The following is a 21,577-nucleotide window of genomic DNA, read 5'->3' on the forward strand; positions in this document are numbered from 1 at the left end:
TTTTCTAACTCCCTTAGGTGTAAGGTTAGTTTGTGTATTTGAGATTTTTCTTGCTTCTTGAGGTAGGCCTGTATTTCTTATAGTTCCCTCTTAGGACCACTTTTCCTGCATCCCAAAGGTTTTAGATCATTGTGCTTTCATTTTCAGTTGTTTCTGTGTATTTTTTTTCATTTCTTCTTTAATATCCTGATTAACCCATTCATTCTTTAGTAGGATGTTCTTTAGCTTCCATGTATTTGTGGTATTTCCAATTTTTTTCTTGTATTTGACTTCAAGTTTCATAGCATTTGGTCAGGAAACATGCATGGTATGATCTCAGTCTTTTTGTATGTGTTGAGGCCTGATTTGTGACTCAGTGTGTGATCTGTTCTGGAGAATGTCCCATGTGAACTCGAAAAGAATGTATAGTTTGCTTTTTTAGGATGAAATGTTCTAAATATATATGTGAAGTCCATCTGGTCCGGTATGTCATTCAAAACCATTGTTTTCTTCTTGATTTTCTTAGATTATCTGTCCAGTACTGTTAAGTAGGCTATTAAAGTCCCTTGCTATTATTGTATTAATATCAATGAGTTTCTTTATGTTTGTTATATTAATTGATTTATATATTTAGGTGCTCTCAAGTTGGGGCATAAATATTCATAATTTTTAGATATTCTTGTTAGATTCCTTTATTATGATTTAGTGCCCTTCTCACCTCTTGTTACAGTCTTTGATTTAAAATCTAGTTTGTCTGATATAAGTATGGCTACTCTGATTTTCTTTGATGGTCATTAGCATGATAAATGGTTCTCTGTCCTTTCACTCTCCATCTGCAGGTATCTGTAAGTCTAAAATGAGTCTCTTGTAGGCAGCATATGGAAGGTTCTTTTTTTTTTTTTTAATCTATTCTGATACCCTATGTCTCTGATTGGAGCATTCAGTCCACTGACATTCTGAATGATTATTGATAGATATGATCTTAGTGCCATTGTATTACCTGTTAAGTCATTGTTTCTGGAGATTCCTGGGTCCTTTAGTGACTCCATAAAGCATAAGCTTCATATCATAGGATCCCCAGAAGAGAGAGGAAAAGGGGCAGAAGGTTTATTTGAGCAAATTATAGCTGAAAACTTCCCTTATTGGGGAAGGAAACAGAGATCCAATTCCAAGAGGCAAGACAAAGAGAAGGCATGATTGGAGAGAAGGAGAAGCAGACTCCTTGCTACACAGGGAGCCCGTTGTGGGACTCGATCCCAAATCCCTGAGATCATAATCTGAGCTGAAGGCAGATGTTTAACTGACTGAGCCAGCCACCCTTTCTAGTCTTTTTTACTTTTGATCTTTCTTTCCCTCTCAGAGTTCCCTTTAACATTTCTTGCAGAACTGGTATAGTAGTCATGAACTCCTTGAGGTTTTTTTTTTTTTTTTCTTTAATGTCTGGGAAATTCTTTATCTTTCATTCTATTCTAATGACAGCCCTGCCAGATAAAGTATTCTTGGCTGCATATTTTTCCTCATTCAACATATTGATTAAATTATGCCATTCTCTTCTGGCCTGCGATATTTCTGAAGAGTGGTCTGCTGGAAACCTATCTGTCCTCCTTTTTAAGTTAGGGGTTTATTTCTCTTGTTGCTTTTAGGATGTTTTCTTTATATATTTTGCAAATTTTACTATGATATATCTTGGGTGTTACCCTCTTTTTGTTAATTTTGATGGGAGTTCTCTGTGCCTCTTGGAATTGGATGTCTGCTTCCTTCCCCAGTATAGGGAAGTTTTCAGTTATAATTTGCTCAAAAAAACCTTCTGCCCCTTCTCCCCTCTCTTCTTCTTCTCAAACTCCTATGATGCTAATGTTATGCTTTATGGAGTCACTAAGTGCCTAGCCTACATTCATGATCCAGTATTTTTCTTTCCCTCTTCTTTTCAGCTTATTTTCCATAATTTTTTCTTCTGTGTCACTTATTTGTTCCTCTGTTTCTTCTATTGTTGTAGTCATTATGTCCAGTCAATTTCACATCTCAGTTATAGTTTGTTGTTGTTGTTGTTGTTGTTGTTTTTTCTTTTGCCTGACTAGTTTTTTGGTGTTTTAGCTCTGTGGTAAGGGACTCCCTGGTGTCTTCTATGTTTTTCTCAAACCCAACTAGCATCTTTAGGATTTTTGTTTTAAACTCTGGTTCAGGCATATTACTTATATCTGTTTCAATTAGATCTCTGGCTGTGACCTTTTCTTGTTCTTTTGTTTGAGATGAATTCCTCCATCTTAACATTTTGTCCAGGTCTCTTTTTCTCTGTGTAAGGAAAACTGTTGTTTCCTTCTCCTGAGAGCAATGGCTTTATTAAGAAGAGGTCATATAATGTCCAGGGTCTAGCACTTGAGCAAGTATTTCTGGTGGATATTGTATACACTCTGCTGCTGTGTTTTGACTGTTCTTTCTCTCAGGTCAGTCCTCTGCAGAATTTCTATTTGCTTGCAGTGAGAAGTGTTTGGACCTTGGCCAGAGTGTGGCAAATTTTATACCTAGGTATTCTCTGGGTCTGCTTGTTAAAAGAGGCCTGATCCTATTTCCACTAGAGCTGCAGCTCTCCTGTGGTTGGTATACTTGGTGCTTTGGGAGGGGTAGGGATTGTGTTGGTCTTCTGGGGGAGGAGCCTGCTGTCTGGCTCTTAGACTTGCCCTAGTAAAGAAGGACCTGCAGAGTGCAATGTGAGGGGGCTTGCTGTAGGTGGCTAAGCCTCAACTATCAGTGCTGTGTGCTCAATAAAGTCCATCTATGCTGACAGGCATGAGTGGAATGGCATCAGCCCTCTCCCTTGTTCTGAGAGAGGGACACTTGCTGCTGTCCAGGAAGCCTTCACAGAAGAGCACATAGTCTCTACTCATGCCCCAGGCATCCCTCAGATTTCTGCCTTTGCCCCATCTATGTCTGGGCTGTCTGCTCCCCTGGCAGCACAGTGCATGCATGTTTATCTCAGGCACACCGGCTATTACAAAACTCCAAATTTGGGGACTCAGTGCAGCATGGACCCTGACTGGTCCTCTGGGGGAGGGTCTAGGTGTACTGGGACTGGGGCCATTTTGTCCCAGAAGTGCAGTTGCACTAATACACAGGAGCTTGAAATTCAGAGTAAAGTGCAGCAGAAAGAGTGAGTTCAGATTAAGTGCTCCCAGGAGATGTCTCTGGGCCTTTGCTAATTAATAGGACAGTGCAGTGGCACCTGCTGACTCTTGTTCCCTGAGAAACAGAGCCACCTCTTCCAGATGCACCACATCTGGGAAGAGTCTCTCCCAGTGTATCCCAGAGGATTTCTCAGATTGCGCCATCTACTCCCTGGCCTCTGCCCTCCTTCTCCACAGGAGCACCGGCTGCATCCACCCAGACTCCACATCAGCTATACTGTGGAACTCTAAAACTCCAGTCTTTGAGCTCCACTGGTTGTCACCACTCAACATAATCAGTCCCCTTTTATTCCCAGTCAGTGGCTTTGGGGACAAGTTTTCCTTGTGCGACCCACTGTGCACTCGGACTCTCTCCCTCTCCTCTCTCTGCAGTGAGGACTTTCTCCCGTGATCCCTTTCTCTCCCAAATCCCATCTCCACACCTCCCACCCTCCACAGTATGGCCTCTTCTCTCCCTCCAACTGTGCAACTTGTTCTGTAGGTCCTCAGATGGATTTCTTAGGTATTCAAAATGATCCAGCATTTATCTAGCTATGTTGGAGGTATGAGGCAAGCATAGAGTCCTCCTGAGATCAGGGTGCCAGCGGGGTCAGGGGAAGAAGGCCTTCTTCTGAATCAGACTTCTCTTATCCTCACCTGGTGGAAGAAAGTGATTTGATATCTCTTATTGTATGTCTACAGCCAGAGATCGTTTTAGGAAAAAAACTGTATTAACCATTTTAATTAAGAGTACTAAGTTTAATTTTAACTGAATAATAAAAAAGAAAAGAAGTAAAACAAAAAAAAAAAAAAAACAGAATTGCTCAACACTGCCATGAGATATATTCATATCTAAAAGTTCTGTCCAAAGGTATTAAAATGTGAAAAACTGAAATAGTGATTTTTTTTGATTACTCATTATAACTTTAGACAGAATATTGTAAAGGATGGATGAATAATTAGACTTACAGTCCCTCCTAACTCCATGTTTTTGTTAATTTTATTATTATTTATTTATTTATTTATTTATTTATTTATTTATTTATTTATGATAGTCACAGAGAGAGAGAGAGGGAGGGAGAGAGAGAGAGAGGCAGAGACACAGGCAGAGGGAGAAGCAGGCTCCATGCACCGGGAGCCTGACGTGGGATTTGATCCCGGGTCTCCAGGATTGTGCCCTGGGCCAAAGGCAGGTGCTAAACCGCTGCGCCACCCAGGGATCCCAATTTTATTATTTTTAAACATCAAGGTTGCTAACATTTATGTTGTTTTGTAACCATAATCTCATAGTTCTTTAACCTCAGTACTATATTTTAAAGGATTCGGTGCTACCCAATAGATTCATTATACAGTTACTTCATTTGTGAAGGCTATGTTGAATCATGTTGTGCATGATTTGCTTTTGTCCTATGATCAATTTTTTCCCCTTAAATGGAATCTTTGAAAGCCTGTTTTTCTCTGACCTCTTTTAGAATCATTCCTCTCTAATTGAGACAATGAAGAATTTTTTCATTTTGAAGTCTTTCTGTATTTCTTTGGATAGTTCCTCTTGTAACAAAAGACCGTAGTCTTGCCTCTTGCTTGGGCTCCTTCCCTTTGGGTGAGTGTTATGTCTGTGTCTCTGTGTTTGTGCATTTTATGCATAAATCCTCTATGTTCCTTTCTGGGAAATAGGAGTGTTTAAGCCTACAGACTACCCATTGACCAAGAGGCTGCAGCCTTTACTCATATTGGTGGTCTTTGAACTCCCTTTGGTCAAAGTAATAGAGAATTTCCCAGACCCTGATTGGATATATTCCCCATGGTTTTTATCATGGGGTCAGCTTAGTGTCTTCTTGTATGGCATAGACCCTTATTGTGGCAATTTGACAACTGATTGCTTCCCTTCCTTCCTTCTCTGGAATTCAGCTACTTTATTCTCTCTGCTGTCCAGGAATTAGACACTAAAATGACATATTTTTCTTCCTCTGAATGCTGTAGGGAGATGAGGTACCAGTTCTAATGAGATAAGACAATCAGATATAATTGGATTGTTCTTAAGCCAATTAAGAGTAAGTGTGTAAAGATAATTAAAATGGGATTAAACTTCCTGTGTGGCTATACATTTAGCAATAAGTTCATCTGCTCTTTGTTCCAAAATTATGGAACATATTCTTGCTTAGTTAGACATGTTTGAAATAGATCTTCCTTTGGATATGTCATTAAAGCTTATGTACCTCTCTGAATCTTCTTTTATCAATGTTATTCTTAAAGATTTTGAACCATTCTAAATAGTAACCAATAGCATAAGCCCTGCTTTTTGCTTTGCTTATAACATATGTTTCAAAGTCTTAGAATTTTCTCATTTCCCCAACACTCCTCCCCAGTCAGAATCACTCTCAGTAAATGACCTCAACTCCTTCATATGAGATTATTTAGGTCATAAATGACAACTAAGCGGACTCCTTTCCTATGTGCCTAAACATTTCTGTCTCTAGGTTTTGCCTATGCCTCCACTGCTAAGAAAAAAAAAGCTTCTCCCTAATTCTTCTCTCCTTGTGATCTTTTATTTTAGTTGTGAAATACTTTAAAAATATTGAAAAATGCAGATGCTAATAAAGCAGACACCTACATACCTAGCTCCTTGACTAAACAAATGTTAGAATTTGTTAAATTTGCTTTAGATTTTTTTTCTAAATGATACAACTTTTGTACTTTTTTTTTGTCATATTGGTTGATCTTTTTTTCCTCTTATACTGTTCTTATTTTTTTTTAAAGATTTTATTTATTCATTCATGAGAGACATAGAGAGAGAGAGAGAGAGAGAGAGAGTAAGAGAGAGAGAGACAGGCAGAAGTAGGCTCCATGCAGGGACCCCGATGCGGGACTCTATCCCAGGTCTCCAGGATTACACCCCAGGCCAAAGGTGGTGCTAAACCGCTGAGCCACCGGGGCTGCCCTTATTTTGGAATAAAGATTATATTAACTTCATAAAGTGAATTGAAAATCTTTCTTTATAAACCTTTTCTATGGAATATTTACAAAATGAAATGGTGGGAGAGTTCCTTAATGGATTGGTGAAACTCATCTTTAGGGCTATTTATAATATGTATTCTGTATGTGGGGTAGAGGAGGTTACCTATTTTCAAAAGTTTTTGCAAATCTATTCGGGTTTTCTATTTTAAATTAATTTTAAATTAAATTTAATAATATAACTTAAAAATTGTTGGTCTTCAGAGATATTCAGTAGTCATAGGATCATATTACACAGCTTAAAATCAATTTTCCATTATATGTGTCTTGTGTACTATATCTAGAATTATGTTCCTACCTTTCATTCCTCTTTTTACCATGTCTTACCAGAGGTATATCTATTTTATTAGTCTAATATAAAAACAAAGCCCCTTTTCCTGGTGTTGATGGTCTTCATTGTCCTTCTTTTTTGTTTTATGACTATATACTTTTATTTTTGTAATCCTTCCTTCTCAAATTTTTCTAGTTCATTTATTAACTTCTTGATTCATACACTTAACCTTGAATTTTCAATATTTTTCTAATCTGTAATAGATACACCTTTTAAACTGAGTTACATTTCACAAATTTTGGCATTGTCATTTAGAATCCAAGTATTTTCTAATTTCCATTAATTTTTTTTCTTTAATGTATGAAATACTTAGAAGAATGCTTTTGAGTGTCCAAATATATAATGAGTATGAGAGAATTGGAGAGTTGCTGTGTTTGTGTTATAACTACCTAATTAAATGTATTTGTAGTGACTCACTGGTCAGGTTTTTGTTTGTTTTACTGTTCCCTGAGTAATGATGAAACATTGCTTTCTCTAATGGCTCAGTGCAGTGCCCTATGTTAAATTCATTGGTCAACATTGATTATTGAATTGTTAAACTTCTCTTATTAAGACAGATTTTTTTTTTTTTTGTCTGATGTCTCAGTTTCTGGCATAAGATGTTAAGACTTCCCACTGGCATTGTATAATGTCACATTCTCTTTTTAGTTAAGAGAGTACTTAAGTGCTTGCAGATTTAAGGTCATTATATCTTCTCAGTGAATTATTCATTTTACACTTAATGATCCTTCTAACCCCCAATAAGGTTTTCTACCTTTGCTTATGTTGTCTGATGTTAATATTGTTGTACTATTTTGTTGCTTGAGTCTCAACCTGGTATGTCTTTTTCATTTTCATGTATTCGTTATGATTTTTAAGTTTTTTTTTTCTTATAAGCAGCATATAGCTGGATTGTATTGCTTTTTATATCTAGAATGATGGGATGAGCCCTGGGTGTTGTACTATATGTTGGCAAATCAAACTTCAATAAAAAAATTTAAAAATCTAGAATGAAAATCTGTATTTTGATTTTCTTGGACTTTATTTTGAGTTTTTTCCTCCTGCTTTTATACTTTCCATTTGATTCATTGAGATTTTTTCCCCTGGTATTCTTTTATTACTCTTTCTCATTGCCTCTAGGGGTCACCTCTAGAGCTTTCACCAAGTAAAGAACTAGTCCACATCTCTTTCCTTCCCAAATCAGGCCAGGGTTTGTTAGTGCTGGCATTTCGGTCATGCTGTCTTATCATACATGCAGTTATTTTCCATTTTATTTTCTTTTTATTTAACTTTTTTATTTCCTTTATGTAACTCTCACTAGTTCTTAGTATTATTTTTCACAGTTAATATATACTTGGAGCTCCTCTGATCTATTAGTCTTTCAGTTGACCGTAGCTTCTGCAACCCATTCATTTCTTCTTTCACTTAATTTCTCCATTTGATGAGAATATCTACTAGTGATTATTTTAGGAGAATTCTTTAAAGGAGTTCCCATTTTAGATCCTGAAAATATTTGTTTTGGTTTTTTAAAAAGATTTTATTTATTTATTTATTTGACAGAGAAAGTGAGCAGGAGTAGGGGAGAGGCAGAGAGGGGCCGAGAGAGAGAATCTCAAATATATTCCCTTTTGATTTCATAGCCAAACTAGGGGTTCAATCCTAGGACCCTGAGATCGTGATCTGAGGTGAAATTGAGTCAGATGCGTACTTGACTGAGCCATCCTAGTGCTCTGATCCTAAAAATGTTCTTATATCATTGCCATCATCTAGATTGATGCTTGTATTCTCTTGATCCTTTGAAGATATTTTAGTGCTACCTGTTATTCATTGATAAAATATCTGTGTCTTATTATCACCCCTTTGGATATAATCTATTTTTCTTAAAGATTGTTATAAGATACTCTTATTTTTGATGTTTTTAATTTCAGCACATCAGACAAAAACTTGTCCTTCTTGAAATTTGGTGTATTGCTTTATCTGAGAACTCATAATTTTTTTTTTTTCAGAAAAGTTCTAAAAATGTGAGCCTTTAGCTCCGCAAATATTGCCTGTCCTCCTTCTACTGTTTTTGAGTCTTCTGTAGATGTTCATTCTGATTGCTTATACCCTTCTCTGTATTTCTTCACTATCCTGTTTTTTGTCTCATTTTTTATGCTGCATTGTAGATATTTTTATCAGCTCTATATTTTGTTTGGAATTCTTTCCTCTGCTGTGTCCATTACTTTTTTAGTTTAAAAACTAAATTTTCATTTCTAAGTGTTCTGTCTAGTTCTGTTTCAAAGTTGCCTATTCTTTTATCATGGTTCCGTGTTTGTTAATAAATGGCTTTCATTCTGTATTTTGTCTCTATTTATTTAAAACAAGAGTTGGCAATTTTTTTCTGCCAAGGGCTGGGGAGTGAATATAGGTCATGTGATTTCTGGCACAACTATTCAACTCTGCATTGTGGTGCAAAGGCAGACCTAGGCAGTAGCTAAAAATCAGACATTTACTGTGTTCCAGTAAAACTTTATTTACCAGAACAAAAATTGGACTGAATATAGTTCATGGGCCACAATTTGCTGACCCTTGATTTAAAACATACTCTATTAAAACAACTCACATTCAGGGTGTTCTCTTAACTCAGGTAACTGAAAGTGGCAATTCTTCTGTATTATGCTCAGCTGTCTGTTTGTTAGAGTGGATTATTTTCTTATGTCATAATTTTGAGTTGTACATTGTACACATAACCTTCTGTTGGAGGTCAGTGTACCTTGACTTGTAGAATTATCCTTCAAAGTGTATTGGTATTTTAGACCTTGAAACTAATATTTTTTTATAAAGGATTGCTTTTTAAATTATATTCTCAAAATACTCCGAATAGGAATCTTTTGAAATAATCCAGTGCTCAGTGCTCTGCCTAAAATATAATCACACAGCTCTCAGCTAGCTGTCAATATCGCTTTTAAAATTAACAGCACTGTTATTATTGTTATTATTGATCTAAGGTCTTATAGAATCTATAATTATAGTTGCTATCATTATGCTCCCAAAGCTTTTTACAATTCTGATTAATTGGAAAACCGAAATGAAAATACTTCTTCATCTAGACCTGGTCTACTTTGACTAAAATACACAGACAATATTGAGTAAAGTATACATTATGAAAATAAAAGACGAGTAAGACAAGACAAAAACACAAACTTTGGAGAGTTCCTTCTGAAATGTCACTTTCAAAAGCGACAACAGAATTAAACACATTATTGAATATGTTTGATGTGTACATATATGTGTATGTATATTTGCGTGTTTTCCCAAGCCTACAGTGAATTATTATCTTGCTTGTTTATCACAGGACACTTGAAATGGACCAAAGCTGAGGACATTGACATAGAAACCCCAGGATCTATTCTTGTCAACACTAACTTGAGGGCATTAATAAATAAACATACATTTGCTTCCTTACCTCAGCATTTTCAACAATACCTCCTGCTTTTGCTCCCAGAAGTGGATAGGCAGGTAAGTGGGAGTTTTAGACATTTGATATTAGTCACTAGTTACATTATTTGTGAAGTAGCAGTTCTGTTTTCAAAGATCACTGAAACATGTATGGACCATTTTTGTAACAATATAGTATATTTATAATATATATACTCATTGCTAGCATTGGTGTGTTTAATTTGCCAAAAGAGAACCATTTTTATTATCAGTAGAGAGCCAATTCAAATTTTAAAATATAGCATGTTGCTATAGAGTGAAAACAATAGACCTTTCCACATTGGAAAGGAAAACAAAGAAATCAAACATTCCATTATCAAATAAATCTTTGAAGTAGCTGCTCCTTTGCCTGAAGGGAATATTGAAGTGCAGCAATAAAAAGCCAGGGTTTCTAAGAAATTATGTAAATGTTTTTATTCTCAACTCCTTCCAAAAAGCATTTAAAATTTATGTTTGCAGTTGCCTTCTGAGACTCTATCATCATGAATATGATTGCCTATAAATAATCTACCTTTTATCTTTTTTTTCTTAGTATAACTGGAAATGCTTTAAGTTTATTTTTGTATTTCAAAAAGCCTCTAAAATAAGGAAATACAAATATAGACCCATAATAGCAGGCATCAATCATCTTCTAAAGCTGTTTCCTTACAAAAGAAAAGGAAAAAAATATTTCATCACATAATCTTTTATTAAATTTCACAAAAGTTATTAAATGGCAACTAGGAAAAATTTCCTTGTGATTCTTATTTCAATAAATTTTGACACTGAATATAGTTTCCAGTTGATGGACATAATGTGTATGTGTTTATGTATTTGCATCTCAAAATGAGAGGTACATCCATATACTGAAATGAGTGAGATTGATTCAACATTTCCATATTACTTTGAATAAATTTTCTTAGCTTTTTATTTGATTCTGTTTTCTATGAACTTAGCTGCCTCCTTTCATATATATTTAAAATATGATGAGCTACAGTTTTCTGCCACTTGTATGTATCTCTCTGGTGGAGATTATTGTCCATATTTAGAAAAAGATTATTTTGATTTTGGGTACACTTCTGTTTTGAGGTTTGCCTTCATTCCTTGAAAATTTGTTTGATGTTTACTATGAATATGGTATGTTTTAGATACTTTGGAGCAATGGAAAGACAGTAAGTGCCCATTAAGTATTTATTGATGATTAAGTATGCTTTAGTTGGATACATAAACTATATTTATGAATAATCAAAATGTGAGGTAGAAACAGGTAAGCCTAGAGGGGAAAGAACAAAGTATATTGAGCTTTCATATGCTGAAGGGGAAAATCAGAGACAAACTTCAGAGACAAATCCTTGAATTGGACCTTGAGATGTAGGCAAGAGTTAAATAAAATAGATGGAAATCTACCAAGTGAAAAGTTCAAAGATATAAAATCAAAAGCTAATTTTGTGGGAGTCTAGACTGTAGGTAGAACAGTGCAAAAGAATCTGGACAGACAAATTGGAAGTCAATTTTGGAAGATTCCTTGAGTATGACGTTCAGGAGTCTGAATAGTATTCTCCCTGTGTTTGCAAAGCCATTGAAGGCTTTTGAGCACAGCTGTAATATAGTAAGATTGTTGCTTTTTAAGAAAATTATTCTCACAGTATTGAAAGGGAATGCAGAGATGGGAAGCATAAAAATGGGAAGAGTTGTTAGGAAGCAATTTTAGTTGTTCCAAAAAGGCAAAATGAGGGCTTGAATTTGGAGAATAGTGTTGAAATTAAAGAGGAAGAAGATAATGTGATCATCACCACCATCACCATCATCATCCAGTGGTAGCAATTTTACATTTTGTCAAATAACAGTTGAACAAGGTATGGGGGAAGCCATAATGACTCTCAGGTTTCAGATTTGTGTGGGTAAGAACTGAAATTTGGGAGTTAAGGAAAAACTTTTTTGGGGAGGTTGGTGAGACTGATTTATTAGCTGTAGAACTGTTTCCTCCACCTCAACATACGTGTGGTTTATCTTGTTTATAATTCTTTCCCCAGCTCCTGGAATAAGATTTGGCACTACAAGGTTCTCAATAGATCTTTTGGAATGAACAAATGACAGATTGCCCTAGGTTTAGCCAAATATTTTGGTTACCCAGAAGACCAGTCTAAGCTTAGTATTTTATTCAATCTGTAGCAGCTTCTGTTCCTCAATTCTCCAGTCACTGTGAGAAGTGTAAATGAATAAGGCATAATACCTGTCCTCATAGAACATTTAGTCCACTGGTAAATTACTCAAGCTGTATTTACCAGGTATGTACTGTGTACTATATATACTTTGTTAAATACAGAGGATGTAAGAATGAATCTTGTGGAGAAATCACAGATAGGAGAAAGACAGCCTCATGCTGACATACAATATACTTCGTTCATTGCTAGGTAAGAAGTCTAATAACTGGGTAAACCTACGCCAAATTTAGTGTAACCAGGAAGTGCAATATAAATATCAAAATATACATTTAAAGAAAATCTTCTGCAGGCACAGAGGATGAAGAACTTTAATTAGAAACTAATATTGTAGAAGATTTTTTGGTGGAAAGGATACTTCATTTGAGCCTTGAAGAACTTATAGGTGTTTTGTAAGTAGAGCCAAGGGAAAGTGAAATCGACAGAGGGAGAGCATGTCATTTATAACGATTTACTGCTTGTGTGTTCCACAAGATTTACTAGTTCAGTATGACTGGATCATCCTATGGGGGGAAAGTGGTGAGCTACTCTGATGATGGGGAGTATGGTTTACAACCTTAATGACCTGGTTGCAGATTAAGCCCTTCAAACTTTTTCTGAAACTAGTGGATACCATCAGAGAGTTTTTCAAATGAGAAATGGCATGGATAGAGTAATTTAAACAGTTATTTTCATGCCTAGACATAGGGGAGGGACAAAGGATAAATAAAATGCATTCCTTATTTTCTCCTAGGAGCTAGTAGCCCTCTGAATGATGGATTGGACAGACAGAAAGATAAGACACAGAGACACTGGGTAAGAGACAATTGGAATAGTTGAGATATGAGATAAGGCTGTGACCTTGGGCATTGGCCTTGGAAATGAGAAGAAAGGACTGAATTCCAGGCATAGTTTCAACCAACTTGAGTAGGAATAAATGACAGATTGCCTGTGGGATGGGGTTGTAAAAGGTCTAGAAGGCAACTGGAGATTTTATCTAGGGTGACTTGGGAAGACAGAAAGGCTCTGTGGGCCTATCAACATTTGATACCAAGAAATTTAGAGCTCTGTTTCTGTGTGCCTTGCTTGAGATGAGCTGAATCCTCTCTCGTGTCAGAAAGTAGTAGCCGACTTACAACAAGCTCCCCAAACTGCTGCTGTTTTAGTACAGCTTAGAAATATCCAGATGGGATTGAACACCACCACTACTTTCTCAGCCAGAATGAGTAGAAGAGGTATGCAAATGTGAAGCTGATTACATACATTTATTTGAGCCAGTGGAAAGCACTATAATTATTTGAAATACCTCAGAGTTTCACTTATGTAAGAAAGCTTGTCTTTATATATTTGTATAGAGTTTGGAAGTTCCAAGTTTCCTGTTTCCTTCCTTTGGCTCTCCAGGTTTCTACCAGATTTCTCCCCTGGTGTAGTCCCTACCTGCCTCTGACTCTGGACCATATAAAGTTGGGGATCTTTCAGTTATCACATCTTGAAAATATGGAAGCTAGGTTTCCCATTTATCTTGACAGTGCCAACTGTCATTATGCCAACCTGTCTGGTATTTTGTTTTTCTGTATTTTTACTTTTCTTTTATAGAGGCCTGCTTATCTTAGATTTCATGTATGTTAATTTCTTGTTTTATAACATTTTCACATCTAGTTTTATATTTAATTTTACTCTCCTTTACATGTTATACTGCAAGTAACAGAAAATCAAACTCAAACTTAGATATAAAGGAATTGATTGGCTTAGGTAATTAGAAGACAAGTTAAAGAGGGCTTCCAGTTTTTGGTCCTAGGATCCACTTATTGTCAAGAACCCATTTCATTATTATTTAATGAATTAATTTTAAAAATCATCTTTCTTGTTGTTGGCACTATTGTAATTTGGATTTTTGTTTTTTTCTAATTCCCCTTTGTGATAGGATGCCTACTTGAATCAAAGAATGAGTATTTGCCCCTGGTTTACATTCATGGGGAAAATAATTCTGTCCCAGTATTTCAAAGAAAAGATCTAAGATTCACCCTAATGGTACTATTTAGATCACATGACCTTCTTAAACACCACCTCTGGCCATGAAATGGAATATCCAAATTGTTTAGAGCAGCTAGACCTAGTCTTGAGCTTCAGTGTGCTCACCATCTCAAGTAAAATAGTGCACTGTGATAGAGGTCAGGGGTGCCTTAGAAATCTGGTTTTTAGGAAGTTATTTTAGAGGATATGCAATTGGGGGTGGGGGAGAATCTTGGTCGTCCACTAACAGTGCCCACTGTAGTGGGGTGGGTATTGAGTTTGATTTTAACATGTTGGATTGAGATGCTGCTACTACATGAAATGTTCTATGTTCAGGTTTTAAAGCTGAAGGAGATGAAGTTAGTTTACATCTGTTTATAAAATCTACGTGGATAATGACATCAACTGTGCGATTTGATGAGGCTACAAGATAACAGTCATCCCAGAGGAATACATGTATTTGTGAGAGGGTGTGACTAAGAAAGTATGGGAAGAAGCCAGGGAATAGAAAATAGCAAATATATCAGAGATCATCATGTGCAGGTTTTGTCCAGGTCCCATGGATTTTAATTTGGTTCAGGCAACAGGATCAAATGGATGTTAGGAGGTCACTGGGGAGTAAGTGGGATATCTTTCCTTTGTCCCTGTAGATCACCCATCAGTCTTCTTCACTCTGCTTTGCTGCAGGAGGCTAAACCATGTATGGACTAAGGCACCAGGAGGACCTATGCCTTCTGTATTTTTTTTTAATTTTTAAATAATCATAAACTTTTAGAAAATTTGAAGATATGTTAGAGAATTAGTTTCTAGCCTGTTTATCTGTTCAAGACCCCACTCCTCCCCCAGTAAATTATGTCTATAAATATTTGTACCTTGCACCTATTAGTTGGCACATAATATTTATTTGTCCCAATACCACTGATGTTCACTTGATCATTTGATTAAAATGTATCTGCCAGTCTTCTGCAGTACAATTACTTCTCTCTTTGTAATTAAATAGTATTTTGTGAGGAGGTTCTTTTAAACTGTGTAAATATCCTTTCTCTTCACACCTTCAGTTTATTCATTTATTTGTATCTGTATGGGTTCATTGTTTTCTGTTTTTTCAATAGATGACTATGCTCAAATTGTCCCACATTTGGTTACTGACAGCCTGTTCAAGCTGGCTCCTGTAACTTCTGATGTCTCCATTGCCCTCTGATCACTTCATTACTTTGAAGCACATCACATTGTTCCAGTCTCCTCTTAGACTTTTTTTGCCCAGGCCCTGGAATGAACCTTTTCTTCAAGGAGCCATAGTTCCTTGTAGTGAAGGATAGTACTTTGGAATCCGGATGTCATAGCAAGTATAGTCTTTGTGCATGTGTGTATGAATGAATACCTCCTTACCTCTGTCTCTTGGAGACAAGGAACACCTTACAGAAGAAAGACGATGAATCTTTCAGAATCTATAAACATAACACAATTTATATCAACATTTACTTCTATATGTATCTTGTGTCTATATCTATATAATCTATATCTTGTAAACCAAGAATTTACATTTATACTTCCAGGCTTTACCTAATACCCCATGGTTTATTCTAATTTTCCTCCTTTCCATAGTTTACACTGACACTAAGAGACCCAGTTTTTATTACCTTAATTTACCTAAATATTTAATCAATCCCCTTATAGGCAGCCACTCTTCCATACTGTCCCATGTGGATGGTCTCCTTTACTACACCCAGTCTCACACTCTATGACAGGCTACTTATCCACCCATCCCACTTGGGTACCTCCTGCATATCAGGCCCTTCCTCAGTGTAGGAGGAATTCCTCACTGTGCAATACCTCTGTAGCTCCTCTCAGGGCTTCCCTCCATGCAGATACTTTACCTCACCACATAAGGCTTTATGATCACACTTTGGGCCATCATGGGTCCCTCTGCTCCTTTTTCAGGACAGGGGCCTATATTGTTTTAAGCTTCAGGCCTGAATCTTTTGGAAGCAGGAAGAGAAGGCCCCATGGATTTAATTGGGTTCAGCTATTGGGGAGCCCCAAAAAGAGTTTGGTCAAAAGAAGAGTGAGATTGAGCCCCTCACCTGCACTGTGTGGTCAGCACATGATGTGTCCATCGACCAGCTCCTATCAAAAGGTCCTCTCCATATAGCCCTCTTTCTGTCCAAGTTCTGATAAACCCTTTCTCTTGGTACCCTTCAGGTCAAATACTACGTTTTACTATTAGCTTTAGTTTACTGAACTCTCCTTGGTGGTTTGCTGCACCCTGAGATACCTTTCTTTGTGAGTAGTTGCTTTAATTTACTCTCTTCAAATGATGCTAACTTGAATAAGCCATCTATGCCTGCTGGGACTCCTGACTGACAGACTTTTTGAAGATTTAAGTAGAATAATATTAAGGTTAACCAAATTCTAGTGGTTCAAGGAAGGAATGGAATATATAATTCATTCATTCTTCCAACCAATGTTTATTTAACACCTATTATGTGCTTGATAAGCACTGATAATACAAATATCAATAAAGTCACAGTTCCAACCCTGAGAGAAGTGATGGTTCTAGAGGGAAAAGAGAGATGAAAAAGCATATAGTTACAGAAGCATGCTATGTTGGTAGCATACACATTGTTCCAGAGGAAAAATGAGTTAATTATACTTTGTATGTGGGAATTAGAGAACACCTCAAAGAGAATGTGTTGTCTAAACTGCATCTGGCAAGATGGAGGAAATTTACCTGGAAAAGAAGTGTGGTAAGCACTCCGAGTAGAGGAGACAGTGTGTGACAGTAGTAATATTGATGACATATGGTGCTAAGCCTTCTACATCAATTATCACTAATCCTTGCTATAACTCTCTAAAGAGTTTGTACTCTTACAAACTGTATCTATGTGAAAGTAAGGATCAGGAAAGGACTTACTTAGTGCCTATGATCAGTATCTGTATCTATGATCAGTAAGGATCAGGAAAGGACTTACTTAGTGCCTATGCCTGTCTTCTTCCAAGACATGAGAACCAAAATTTGAACACCCCTTTGTCTGACTCCTAAGTTCATGCTCTTTCTTCTACATGCTCCCCAAACACAGGCAAAGAAGGATCTGCTGTCCATCAACATGTAATTTGAGAGGGGGTACAGAATGAGTAAACTGAGTTTAGAAGGGGAGGTGAAGCAAATCTTTAAAAAAGGCCTTCTGTGTAAACAATGTAGTACATACCAAGATTTTATGTTTGGAGCGTGACATTATTTCATTTCTATTTTAGAAAAGGACTCTGTTGAAGGAATAAAGCATGAAGTAGAGGAAAGATATTCTCCTACTTTCCACCTGGCTAAGCTCTAGCCATTCTGTCTTTAAACCTATATCTAAACCTTCTGCTCCTAGCGCCTGTGCTTGCTAAGAGCACTGCTAGAGGCACTTTATGGCATCTTTTGGCAAGGCCAGCTTATTCTCATCCACCCTGTCAGTGTCATCTCCTCACAAAGGCTTTTCTTGTCCTTCCACCCATGTAGAGTAGCCTCTTCAGTTGTCCTCGGACTTACTTTTCTGTTTATTTTCCTCCCAGTACTTAATCATAGTTAATAGTTACTTGCTTACGTATTTGTCTTCACTCAAGAAAAAAGAAGCCCCAGGACAGTGGCTTTGTGGCTGTCTTCTAGTCACTGTGCCTAGCATGGAGTAAGTGTTCAGTAAACAGTTTTTGAATGACTGAATGAATATAGGCTGGGAATCCACTTAGAAGCTAGTATAATGTGTTTGATAAGCATAAGAACTTAGCCAAAAGCATTATAGAATGAAAAAGAAATGCCTAATTCATGAGACATCAGTTTGCTGTTGTTGCTATAACAAAATACCACAGACTGAGTGACTTAAAAACAAATTTATTTCTCACAGTTCTGAAGGCTGTAAGTCCAAGATCAGGGTGCTGGCCTGGTTGGATTTTCCTGAGATCTCTCTCCTTGGCTTGCAGAAAGATTCCTTTTTGCTGTGTCCTCACATGGCCCCTTTTCTCTATGTGCCTACATCCCTGCTGTCCCTTCCTCTTTTTATAAAGACATTCACCATATTGGGTTAGGGCCTTGCCCTACAGCCTCATTTATGCTTAATTTCCTCTTTAAAGGTGTTGTTTCCAAGTATAGTCACACTGGAGGTGAGGACTTCAACACAGGAATTGAGGAGACATTTTAGGGATAAAACTATCAAGACTTGGTAATTGGATTTGGGTCAGAAGGAGGAATTAAATATATATCTTAGGCAGTAAATGTTTATTGCACAGTTGAAAGTAGCAGAAGATGGCTATGTCTTAAAAGCCAGGGTAGGCTTAAACATGTGTTTGTCCTAAAAATTGAGGTCGTTGTTGGGAGAAATTGAAGATAGAAGAAAGAGGGTTTGATTTATTGACCAAGCTTCAGAATAATGAGACAGGATGGGCTATATCAGACAAGAAGCTGATTTAAAAATCAGAAAAAAAGTCAGCTTCTGATTTCTGACAACAGAAAGTACTGATTTCTGAGATCAGAGAGAAGAGAAGCAAAAGAGGAGGAGCAAAGAAATAAATGAGAAGAGTAGACTGGAAAAGGAGGGGTTTTTAACTGCGGGGTGTGTGCTTGTTCACACACTAGAAGGTTATGAGTGTCGGGAGGCTGACAAGGCTTTAGAAAGAAGCCTGAAGGGTGATACTGTGGGTCCATCCTGGTGAAAAGCTGGTTGCTGAACAGCATTGAGGCCCCATTTAACATTTGATGGCAGTGGGTCCAGTTGGTCTGCTCACGTGATTTTCACTTCAGTAATCCTAAATATCTGTGCATTTAGCTTGGTAACAGAAGTGCCAGGAGTTGGATTTTGCCAAGATTAGAGATTTTCAAAGGCTCACATTGAAAAAACTGTCAGGGAGGGGAAAATATGGCTTTAAAGGAAGAAAGATATATTGTTTAAAGAAGTAGTATAGGGCCTCAAGATAACACACTTCAAATATGATCAGGTTTTGGTAAACACATAGGTCAAAAGCTATCTTTTTGGTCATAGCATTTCAGTTCAGAGATTAAGTGCAAAGAAACCAAAGGGTGAAAGCAGCATTAGTCAGTGCTAATGAACAGGGTGGAATTGCAGCTAGTTCTTCATTCAGTTCCCAGGTAGGAATATTACCTGAATAAATTCAGTGCTTTTGTCTATAGCCAGACATGGCTTGTGCATAACTCTCTGCAAAATATGCTTGGGGAGTTTTTAGAACCTCCTTTATTTTACAAAGCAGATCTCTTCTTTCTTTAAGAATTTGTACTTTATAAATGATATCTACATGGAACAATGCTATGACCTTTTAAAAATATATAGCAGCTGGTGGAATAAATGTCAGCTAAAGTGGGGTCATATTTAGGTTTTTATTACACTTTCCAATTGAACATCACTGATGAATAGGTTGTTGTCATTTCTGTCATCTGTATCATTTTTAAGTAATGCTCATCTCTGCCTCCATTTGGTGGTATTGGGACTATTAGGGCTGTCTCTCCAAATACTTAAAAGACCATCCCCCAACTGCTTCTAAATAAATTATGACTGTTATTTTTGTCCAAATGGTAATTGCAGCATTTCAATCCATTCTTACTAATCTTCCAATTTTGTTCTGCATTCATATCTGTGTCTCTATGGTCTGTTAAATGACTAGCCACTGAAGGATATGTACTGTGTAGGCTCTTTAAAATCCTATCTAGCTTTGTGCTCTTCAGGTTTTTGCACTCACTGGCAATAATGCACATAATTTTAACTGTGGAGAATGTCATTAAACTAAAATGGAACATTTACACAGTTCCTTTTGCAGAGAATTTTGGACTAGGAAAATGAATGTGTGTGTCAGACATTTTACAGCACATGAGAATGTGATTTATTGATTTCTGATGGCTCTGTTGGCATCAGTGTATATATTTAAAGAAGTCACGCAGCCTTTATAAATGCAAATGGGAAAGGGCTTTCCATCTTTTTCCTCCATGGAAATAGCTCATACATTTGCAATAACTCAGGCTCCTCTTAGAGATTGCTCTATGTACTGTATATATTGATTTAAAAATTATACCGTTATTTTATTCTACAAATAGCGTTTATAATGAAATGTCAATTTACCTAACAGATTATAGAAATTCAAAAGTATTAAAGATATGAAAAAATACTAGTATCTTAAGCCTTTAGGTAAAAGTGTGTACTTGAGATGTAATTATTTTAATGGAACTGACACTGGCTTTTTCCTTGCTTCTGAAAGCATATCTTAAAGTACTTAAGAAATCCAATATTCCTTCTAGCCTAAGTCACTTACTGGTGATAGTAAATCATACATGGCCAAAGATATCCTTACAGAGCACACCTGATATTTCCATGCTTGCCATTTGAGCTCTATGCTTATGGAGGAAAGTAATTCTCTCTGGATATTATCCATTTCTTAGCTAACTAGAGAATTAACATCAAATCCTGTTTATTGGTATCTGTTTTGAAGTATATCAAATAATGTATAGACTGGATTGAAGTACATATGTGCAAGCAATTGCATGTCATAGACAATCTGACAAATGGAGTTTCAGTCCTGTGCATAAGAAAGTTAATTGGGGATCACACACTCATTTAACCTGGAGAACATCCCATTCTGTGCATTAAACCACTTTCTTCCTCCTTTACATGAGATACTAAGTGGGAACCTTATGGCTTGAGAGGCTGTCTTTGGCCATGTATAATCAATTACACATGATCAAGCATACTGGATGATTAAATATTTGGTACTATCATCTAATATTTACATAATTACTTTTATGGTATCTTACATAAAATTTAATACATATATGTGTAATACTTAGTTTATATGAGAATAGAGAGAAGGAACTTTAACTTCATTTTATCATGCAAATGAATAGATCTTGAGAAAGGGAGTCATGCAGATGGCAGATAACACATTAGTGCCTATGCCTGTCATTTTAATAAGGGACATTCTAATGTCTAGGTCACCATGGATCATTATGAACAGGTGTCATACAGTGACTCTCACCCCTAAATTAGGCTCAAGGGTAGAAGGAAGAAAATGAATTTTACTCATTAAATCACCTTTAGAACTACTAATAGTTATTAAATGCTATTCAAAAAATATAGTTGCCTAAGAAAACATTTGGTTCCATTTGTAAAATTTATTAAAGATCATTGTAAAGAAATAAAGAACCAATTATAAGCAGGGAGTGAACAGTGTAGTAATGTTCGAACCTCTAGATTACAGCGACAGCATTATTTAATAACCTTCCCTGCTTCTAAATTCCATTAAAATGACACTGGCTTTTTCCATTATATTTCTTTATCAATCCTAAAACCTAGGGGAAGAATACCATCCAGATGCCAAAAACTGTGTGGAATTTCAGCAGGAGATAATGAAGGTGAGGCTAGATATAGCTAAGAGATTTGTAAAATGAAAGGGGCTGGAAAGGAGCA

General features: G+C 36.5%; 1 protein-coding gene across 2 annotated transcripts in view; it reads left to right on the top strand.

The window, feature by feature from the left end:
* Positions 1-21,577, top strand: part of ASXL3 (ASXL transcriptional regulator 3) — a 180,648-nt gene that overhangs the window by 106,952 nt on the left and 52,119 nt on the right. For both annotated transcript variants that reach the window (XM_041723063.1, XM_041722991.1), the window contains exon 8: positions 9,797-9,960. In XM_041723063.1, coding sequence (XP_041578997.1) covers positions 9,797-9,960 — 164 coding nt within the window. The remainder of the gene's footprint in view (positions 1-9,796; positions 9,961-21,577) is intronic.

Source organism: Vulpes lagopus, chromosome 1, assembly GCF_018345385.1.
Source record: "Vulpes lagopus strain Blue_001 chromosome 1, ASM1834538v1, whole genome shotgun sequence".
Classification (NCBI taxonomy): domain Eukaryota; kingdom Metazoa; phylum Chordata; class Mammalia; order Carnivora; family Canidae; genus Vulpes; species Vulpes lagopus.